General features: G+C 44.4%; 1 protein-coding gene across 1 annotated transcript in view; it reads right to left on the bottom strand.

Moving 5' to 3' along the window:
• The window catches only part of adcy2b (adenylate cyclase 2b (brain)), a 200554-nt gene that overhangs the window by 102329 nt on the left and 88225 nt on the right, over positions 1 to 10000 (bottom strand). Inside the window, exon 4 of the mRNA XM_063185113.1 lies at positions 3839 to 3988. Coding sequence (XP_063041183.1) covers positions 3839 to 3988 — 150 coding nt within the window. The remainder of the gene's footprint in view (positions 1 to 3838; positions 3989 to 10000) is intronic.

The following is a 10000-nucleotide window of genomic DNA, read 5'->3' as shown; positions in this document are numbered from 1 at the left end:
GAATCACATTGTATTTTATTTCATTATTTTTTCTGAGCAATAGCTCTAGTTCAGAGTATGTGCAATATCTAGGTTTGTATATGCCTTTGGATGACTCAGGGCCAAAACTGGAACGTTGGGTGTAACACTAACAATAGTCGTCTGTTACCTGTTTATATGTTTGTTTGTGCTTTGTGGTCCTAAGTCTGTCTATTGTGGTATTTTGATGTTAATTGTGAATCACACTTTCTCATGTCCATTCTGAATTTCTCTCCTGAAGAGACAATAAAGGATAATCTTATCTGATCTAATCTAATCTAATCTAACATTGACACCTCAACTAGCTGAAGTGCAAAAACGTGCTCTTGCTGCAATCTCCCTACCCCATCTGCAGCAGGTTCTGGGCAGCCGTGGCCTAGTGGTTAGAGAGTTGGTCTTTCAATCTAAGGGTTGCAGGTTCAAATCCCCCCTGACCTCTCCCTACATCTCCATCCACGGCTGAAGTGCACTTGAGCAAGGCACCTAACCACACATTGCTCCAGGGGACTGTAACCAATACCCTGACAAATAATAATTGTAAGTCGCTTTGAATAAAAATGAAAGCGTCAGCTAAGTGCAATGTAATGTAATAATTCTCGCCATCAACTTCGACGCAAACATTTAAAGGGACACTGGGCAGGAAATGGTAAAAAAAAAAGGTACTGCAACTATACTGCTCATTGAAACTGGGCTGCCTATTGCCAAATTTGATCTCTACATGAAAGTTTACTAAGCTATAAACAAATATTTTCTAGTATGGTCCAAGTACAGTCGTTTTTGCAGCTAAAAATGGCTATTTTTGGAAATTCAAAATGGCGGACCATGGAGAAGATCCCCCTTTTCATGTATGAAAAGTGCAATTTTTTCAGTCATAAGGATTACTTAGAATTTGATGCTGGTGGTAAGTATTCATGAAAAAGGTAACATTAGTGAATGGGCAGCATGAATTCTGGAAATAAACAACTAAAAATCTCACACAGTGTCCGTTTAAGTTAGCCATGCTTAAAATCTGTACACCCAATTTTAAACGACTATCAGTCAATCACAATCAGCGGTGAAAGTAGTTTTCGTTTCTTACCGGTGCTACGGTGCCCACCAGCTGTGCATTTTATACCGGTGCTGCGCACCTGTTCACACCCGTCTACTTTCACCCCTGATCACAATGATCCAGATTGCACAATGTTAGATTACAGTGCATTTATGTATTACATCACTATGCCTTTATGGCAAAGTGTTTGAACTGGTGGGTCAGAGGTGCAAGTGTAGGCCTATCTGTATTGCACCTGGTGTATAACTGTAATGATCACCCTATTTGTCGTCATAGTTATATCGTTCTCTGCGGTGTCTCTCCCCATCTCTTTTATAGCAGTGCCAGAGGCGGACTTTCCATTAGGCAAACCTAGGCAGTTGCCAAGGGCCCCGACCAAATCTGTCCTTCATAGGGGCCCCAACTGTCACACCAGTCGCGGTAAACACACTTTTTTTTTTGTCTTGGTCTGAACTTGTCCCTTATGTAAAGTAATCGAAGATATACTGTATATGAGACAAAACACATACATAGCACCACAACACAGAATTGTATGTCTATATAATGGGTTTTTAGGGCCCCATATTTATATTTCGCCTAGGGCCCCAAAATGGCTAGATCCTCCCCTGAGCAGTGTCTCTCCCCACCTCTTTTACAGCAGTGCACTGTACTGTATATTATGTGAGTTGGTCTTAGTCATTGTTATGGTACATTACAGTGCTGCATCTTTACGGAAAAGTGTATTGAACTGGCTGGTCAAAGGTGGAAGTTTCTGTTTTGCGCCTGGAGGATAATTAAAGCGAGATGACTGTTTGATGTCTTTTTTCTGGTGTAGTTAACCTTTACTGGAGATATTATGATGAGTAAGACACACTACACTATGACTAATACACAGTTGGGAGCCATATGCAATACATCTGGATCAGGGCTGGAGTGGCCATCTGGCATCGCGGCCGTTTCCCGGTGAGCCCTGCACCCTCTTGGGCCCCCTTATTTAAAAATGTTTTAAAAAAACACCAGTGAGTCAGTTCTGCGCCACTAATCATGAGGGGCCCCTTTAAGCCAAAAGTGCCCGGGCCCTATTTCTCCCCCATGAGGGGCCCCTTTAAGCCAAAAGTGCCCGGGCCCTATTTCTCTAATCATGAGGGGCCCCTTTAAGCCAAAAGTGCCCGGGCCCTATTTCTCCCCCATGAGGGGCCCCTTTAAGCCAAAAGTGCCCGGGCCCTATTTCTCCCCCATGAGGGGCCCCTTTAAGCCCAAAGTGCCCGGGCCCTATTTCTCCTCCAGTCCAGCCCTGGTCTGTATACCCATGTGCAATACTTCTGGATATGCTTCAGTTTGGAGCGGGCTTTACTGATAAATACTCTCTGGATATGCTTCAGTACATTGCAATGCTACATGGATACATTGACTTTCACTAGCTTAGCGACATATTCCCTCTTTTAACCTGTCTTAAAGCAAGACAACGGCTTACATGAAAAATAAGACACTTTACCACCTTTATAAACCCCAGCCAACGATTTTAACTGTATTAAGCCCCAAAATAGTGGCATACCCCTTTAAATACTCTGATTGTGAGGGTGCTGTCCCAAATGCTCAACTCAATATTTCAAGACAGCAAAGGAAAAAAAAAATCTTTCTTGAAAAATATGTCTGGATAGCCATGTGAAACTCGTCGATAGCATTTGCCGACAGTCCTCAGGGGCCGATGCTGTTGTGTATTGTATGTTTGTTACTTTTTTCCCCTGTAGAGACCGACCAATTTAGATGGGGCTGCCCATTGGTCCATATTTACTATAGACAGTGGACAGAGTTAATCGTTGAAAAGCAGCTGGCTGAATGCCAAAAATGCCCACACAGTAAATTCTGCAGTGCTCATTTAACACTCAGAGAGTTGATTTGACATCATTTGGACTTAAATGAACTCTTTAAGTGTTGAATTAACACCACAGCATTTACTGTGCAGGTTGCTTTTCAGTCTCAGTCCAGCCCTGAAGTAAACCAATCGCCCTGAGAGATCAAACTGGAGTGGACTTGCAATTGAACGTTGAGCTTTCTTTCTTAATGCACTGTGACTTCCAGCCGGCTGCACAATCAGTCCTATGAATCCACTTTAGGGTGCTTTCTCAAGGCAATCAATTACTGTTGTTAAGGGTCCAGCTAGAATTCGCAGAGCACGACACAGCCTTAAAATAGAAAAGAACAGTAACTGTGAGCACATCATTGCCTCGGAAATAAAATAAAAAAAGTGGAGCCTTCCATTAAGGTAATAAAACGTGACGTCCATTAAGGTAATAAAACGTGACGTCTGAAGAAGGGGTAAAACCCGAAACGTCACGCAAAAATAAATTTTGGGAGCAAAAGAAATCCTGGTCGTCAGCGGACTTTTTCTCACTATCATCAAGTCATTTGTGGTCCTGCTCCCAGGTCAGACGTTCCTGTGGATGTGCGAGCTTTCCTTCATTACCTCCACTACTCTACAGAGTCAGCTGTGCAGGAGCAATGACAATGCCCTTTAACATAATCCATGACTACATGGAGACACATCTGGAGCTGCTCTACTCAGGAGGCAGGAGAAGGAGACACCTGCTGATGCCCATAAATGCACGCACGCACACACACAAACACACGCACGCACGCATGCATGGAAGCGCACACGCGCACACACACACACACACACACACACAGCACACACTCACACACACACACACACACACACACACACACACACACACACACACACACACACACACACACACACACACACACACACACACACACTCACACACGCACCTGCTGGTGCTTCTCGAACTCCAGTTTGATGGGGGACTTGATGCAGTTACAGGTGTCCAGGTAGGTCTGCCTGAGGGCCAAGTCCATCAGGTGCTTATGATACGCTCCCGCCACGTTACCGCACACAAAAATGATGATGTTGGCCAGGATCTGAGGTGAGATAAGAAATACAGTAAATAAACGTAAGTAAAATACATAAAGAATTCTTTTTCAGGTCCAGCAGGGGTTTATGATACGCCCTCGCCACGTTACCGCACACAAAGTTCACGATGTTGGCCAGGATCTGAGGAAAGGTAAGACATACAGTACGGTTTGTAAATTATTAAATGATTTATTAGATACAGTAAAGAGGTGACGTGGTAAATAAAAAAAGCGTAAATAAAATAAATAAAGAATTCTATTCCAAGTCCATCAGGGTACGCCCCCGCCACTTTACCACACACAAAGTTCACGATGTTGGCCAGGATCTGAGGAAAGGTAACACATAGCCTACAGTAAGTAAATGATCACATTAAATATTAGATACAGTAAAGAGGTGACGTGGTCTAATCAAACATCTTCTGTTAGAGTAAGATAACCCAAACTCATGCCCACCCAATGCAAAGGAGTGTGCTCAAGTTTGGTCTCCTAAGGGGGCGTTGTCCCCTCCTCCTCCTTCTTCTCTGTCTGTGGCATTTGGTGACTGCTTGCATGAGATGTGCGCTACCTCTACAGTGCCATAAGGGAACTCCATTCATTCTCAACCTAAAGTCTCCAAAGGTCTCCTAACCGAGGGTTTCCTAAAGCGGTGTTCACCTGACATCACACGGATCCAGGAAACGCACAGCAGGCTTGAAGTATCTTAAAGGGACACTGTGCAGGAAATGGTCAAAAAAGGTACTGCAACTATGCTGCTCATTGAAACTGGGCTGCCTATTACCAAATTTGATCTTTACATGAAAGTTTACTAAGTAATAAACAAATATTTTCTAGTATGGTCCAAGTACAGTCATTTTTGCAGCTAAAAATGGCTATTTTTGGAAATTCAAAATGGCGGACCATGGAGAAGATCCCCCTTTTCATGTATGAAAAGTGCAATTTTTCCAGTCATTATGATTACCTAGAATTTGATGGTGGTGGTAAGTATTCATGAAAAAAGAGGTAACATTGGTGAATGGGCAGCATGAATTCAGGAAATAAACAACAAAAAATCTCACATAGTGTCCCTTTAATCTAATAGAAGATGCTTGGTCTAACGTTTAGGAGATGGTCCATCAGGTGCTTGATACCCCAGAAATCAGATAACATGAAGCCTCTTCCAATTGCTCTGATGCTAGCTAGCTTCAAATCAAATCTAAAAAAATATATAGGCCTACCGGTATTCTTGAAACTTTAACAGTAGTCAGGGTTATTATAATGCAACCACATTCTCAGCCCTGTTGCCATGATGAGTTATGAGGGGGTGAAAAAAGAATGGATGACAGAGAGAGGGAAGGGGAGAGAGAGAAATGAAAATGAAAAAAAAAGATGTATATGAGAGAGAGAGAGAGAGAGAGAGAGAGAGAGAGAGAGAGAGAGGGGGACAAAGATGGAGAGAGAGAGACAGAGAGTGTGAGAGAGAGAGAGAGAGAGAGAGAGAGAGAGAGAGAGAGAAAGATGAGATGGCAACTGGCCTCCCCACTGTTAGTGAATAAATAGCAGCAGTGAGAATGTCAAGCGGGCCATTATGAACACACACGCACACACACACACACACACACACACACACACACACACACACACACACACACACACACACACACACACACACACACACACCATTATGAACTTGCCACTCAGGAGGACAATAATAGAGATGGAAGTTTGGCTATTTGTTTTTGGTGTGTGTGTGTGTGTGTGTGTGTGTGTGTGTGTGTGTGTGTGTGTGTGTGTGTGTGTGCGTGTGTGTGCGTACGTGATGGGAGGCGGTTTTGATTGTTATTGCAAATTCATCATTCCCAATCAGCCTGTTTTTTTTTCCTCGAGAGGGATTGGTCAGGAGCGGAGATGCGGAGCAAGGGACAGAGACAGAGAGAGAGAGAGAGAGAGAGAGAGAGAGAGAGAGAGAGAGAGAGAGAGAGAGAGAGAGAGAGAGAGAGAGAGAGAGAGAGAGAGAGAGAGAGAGATCAGCCAACAGTGGAGATGTGGAGTGATGTGATATGGAGAGTAGATATTGTGCAATGAATTGAAAGTCCACTTAGTCAGCTCATCTGCTCATCAGCCAGACAGGCCTCATATATCACCAGCTAAACCTCAGCCCGGCTCAGTCAGAGAGCGATCAAGAGAGTTTAAAACACTGACTTCTATACTATAACAGAAGTCAGTGGTTTAAAAGTAAGATCTGAGGTTCTGAAGTTCTACAAGGCTGCATGTGTGTGTATGAATGAACATTCTATAACTGGCGGTTAGGCAGTAGTATCTACAAAAAGATGTGCTGCCTTGTTTTTACACTGACATTTCTCAGGGAAATTACAGAGGGAAAATGGAGGAAAATCGAGTCTGGTGAACAAATGAAAAGGGGCTAAGCCAGCGAAAAATATAACATACAGAGCCCTTATCGAGCCGGACATTTTGGCGTTCTAATCGGGTCTCTATCTCGAACGCTGCAGAAATTCAAAGCCGGCATACAAATGAATGGCGAATCCAAACCATTACATTTCACTCAGCAAGCATCATAAATTGACTTCTCACTCACATTCACTTTCTGATCAGGGGTGAATTTATCAAAACCAAAGTTGCTGACTACAATAGCTACTTTGTTGTTTTCAATGCATTTTCCCATTGGCAACTACCGAAGTTGCTAACAGGCTAACAACTTCTCTTTTGAGAAACTCACCCCAGGACAGTCTTGATAAAGGTGCAGTAAGTCATTATTTCCCAAATTTGATATTTTTCATGAATTTTGGTTTGGTCTGACAGAAGATCTACTTATTCATGATTATTGCACTTTTCCAAGACAAAGGCCTAATGAAAACTTAGAAATTGATGTTGATAGTAAATATTCACGGAAATATTCATGGTCAATGATTGGATTTCTGAATATATACTGGATATACACTATTTCAAAAATAATACACTAGCTTTAAGTCAACCTTGCAATGACTTTTTACACGTAAGTTTTCGTCTAACCTGAGTTGATAACAATGTAAAAAGTTTAAAACGCATTTGAATTGTCAGTTTCTCTTGCATTTATTTTCAGAAAGTTTAATCTCACATTGACAGTACCAAAGGGCATTGAGCACTAATTCCATGTTCTGTTTTTCGTGAATTTCTGCTGTGAGACCTGCTGTGACACCTTGTTATGGCCAAACACAGAAATGCGCAAAGGTTGAGAAGACACGAGATGCTGCCGACTATTAGAATAAGCATTTCCTCTTCGCTACCCTGAAATGTGAAGCTCATTAGGGCCAGCTAGCTAGCTTGTCCCTCGTATTGCAGAAATGAGACGCCTCGTCAGCAGAGCTGGAATGGCCATCTGGCATAGCGGGCATTTAAAAACAAAAAAAAGTTTTACATTTCTGAAAATAGGGACCCACGAGGGTGCGGGAACCACCGGTGAGTCAGTTGAGCCCCGCTAATGATGAGAGGCCCCTTTCAGCCAATAGGGCCCTGGCCCAGTGGTGTAGTCTACGTAGAACGCAGGTATACGCAGTACGCACTTAAAAATTTCAGGGATTTCAGTATACCCACCTAAAATCGCTTGATTTAGAATAGCACAAATGTATACAGTATACCCACCACAAATTAAAGTAGACAACACCACTTCCCGGGCCCTAATTCTCCTCCAGTTCAACCCTGCTGTAATGTGAAGCTCGTTAGGGCCAGCTCGCTAGCTTGTCCCTCGTATGGCAGAAATGAGACGTCACATCAGCAGTGCACCGCGACAGAAACATGACGTGCTTGTCACCAGGAGAGAAACATGACGCGCTTGTCACTTGGCACTCGGTAACAGCACAATGCAACGCTACACGGCTCAGGAACCCTGGCAGGCATTTGACACACCACACACACACACAAACACACACACACACACACACACGCACGCACGCACGCACGCACGCACACACACACACACACCACACACCAAACACACACACATACACACTGATGCATGCACGCACACACGCACACACACACCACACACACACTCACCACACACACACGCACGCACGCACGCACGCACGCACGCACGCACACACGCACGCACGCACACGCACACGCACGCACACGCATGCACACACGCACGCACGCACACACACACACACACACGGTCCTGTGATCAGCATTCTAGTGCTCCTCCTGGCTAATTGGCAACATGGTGACAAGATGGTGCCTTGGTGACCAGGGTGTTAACACATGCAGAGAAGAACAAGAGGAGAGGAGAAAGAAGGGAGGAGAGGAAGAAGAAGAAGGAGGAGAGGAGGAAGAAGAAGAAAAGGAAGAGGAAGAAGAAGAAGGAGGAGGAGGAGGAAGAAGAATAAGCAGCAGTGGAAGAAGAAGAAGGAGGAGAGGAAGAAGAAGAAGGAGGAGAGGAGGAAGGGAGGAGAAGAAGAACAAGAGGAGAGGAGAGGAGGAAGAGTGTTAACACATGCAGAGTAGAACAAGATGAGGAGAGGAGGAGAAGAAGAAGGGGGAGGAGGAAAAGAAGAAGAGGAAGAGGAAGAAGGAGAAGAAGAAGGAGAAGGAGGAGGAGGAGGGGGGGAGGCAAAGAAAGAGAAGAAGAGGAGGAGGAAAAGAAGAAGAATAAGAGGAAGAACAAGAGGAGAGGAGAGAAAGGGAGGAGGAGAAGAAGAAGAAGGGGGAGGAGTCAAAGAAGAAGAAGAAGAGGAAGAAGGAGAAGAAAAACATGAAGAAGAAGAGGAGGAGGAGGAGGAAAAGAAGAAGAAGTAGAACAAAAGAAAAGGAGAAAAGTTAGAAGAAGAGGAGGAAAAGAAGAAGAAGAAGGGGAGGAAAAAGAAGAAGACGAGAAGGAGGGAAAGAAGAAGAAGAAGACGAGAAGGAGCAGGAGGAAAAGAAGAAGAGGAGAAGGAGGAGGATGGAAAGAAGAAGAAGACGAGAAGGAGGAGGAGGAAGAGGAAAAGAAGAAGAGGAGGAGGAAAAGAAGTAAGTCCCGCGGTGCGCTTGCTGAGAGCAGTAAATTACGTGCGTCACCGCGAGCCACCGACTGCACAGGCTTGCTTTAAAGGGGTATGCCACTATTTTGGGGCTTAATACAGTTAAAATCATTGGCCGGGGTTTATAACGGTGGTAAAGTGTCTAATTCTTCATGTTAAGCGTTGTCTTGCTTTAAGACAAGTTAAAAGAGGGGGCATGTAGCTAAGTTAGTGAAAGTCAATGGAGCATGCTACAGTGGTCCATTGACTTTCACTAGCTTAGCTACATACTCCCTCTTTTAACTTGTCTTAAAGCAAGACAACACCTTACATGAAAAATAAGACACTTAACCACCTTTATAAACCCTTGCCAACAGTATTTTAACTGTATTAAGCCCCAGAATAGTGGCATACCCCTTTAAGAGCAGTAGACCAAGACACAAAATACTGGCGGTATCATCCAGGGGGCAGAGAGCGCACAGCATTGCGATGTGGAAATTGGGAACACAGACGGCAAAACGAAGAACAAAAAGAGGGGCTCCCTGGCCTACTGCTCCCTAAGCTACTGCTCCTATATTTGCACGTTCATTTTTCAAAGTGCAATGAGGAAGTATGATCGCAAATGTTTGTAATTTCGGAGAAGCTCAATGAGACGTTCTTAAAAGTTGCTGCTATTGTGGTTTTCATCAGAAGTACACGCATGGAACTGTGCAGTGTCTCATGATCGCCCCCCAGCGAGTTTGAAGGTATCGCACCTGACGCACGCAATAGGCTGCGGTGTCCAGCGAGTTTGAAGATATCGCACCTGACGCACGCAATAGGCTGCGGTGTCCAGCGAGTTTGAAGGTATCGCACCTGACGCACGCAATAGGCTGCGGTGTCCAGCGAGTTTGAAGATATCGCACCTGACGCACGCAATAGGCTGCGGTGTCCAGCGAGGTTGAAGATATCGCAGCTGACCTGACGCCCCCAATAGGCTGTGGTGTCCAACGCGGGCGAAATTGACATTAAATACGCATGTTAACGCAGTCATGAACGAATCATGCACGCT

Source organism: Engraulis encrasicolus, chromosome 20, assembly GCF_034702125.1.
Source record: "Engraulis encrasicolus isolate BLACKSEA-1 chromosome 20, IST_EnEncr_1.0, whole genome shotgun sequence".
Lineage (NCBI taxonomy): Eukaryota > Metazoa > Chordata > Actinopteri > Clupeiformes > Engraulidae > Engraulis > Engraulis encrasicolus.
Note: the sequence above shows the minus strand (reverse complement) of the source record. Positions and strands in the feature narration are given on the sequence as shown.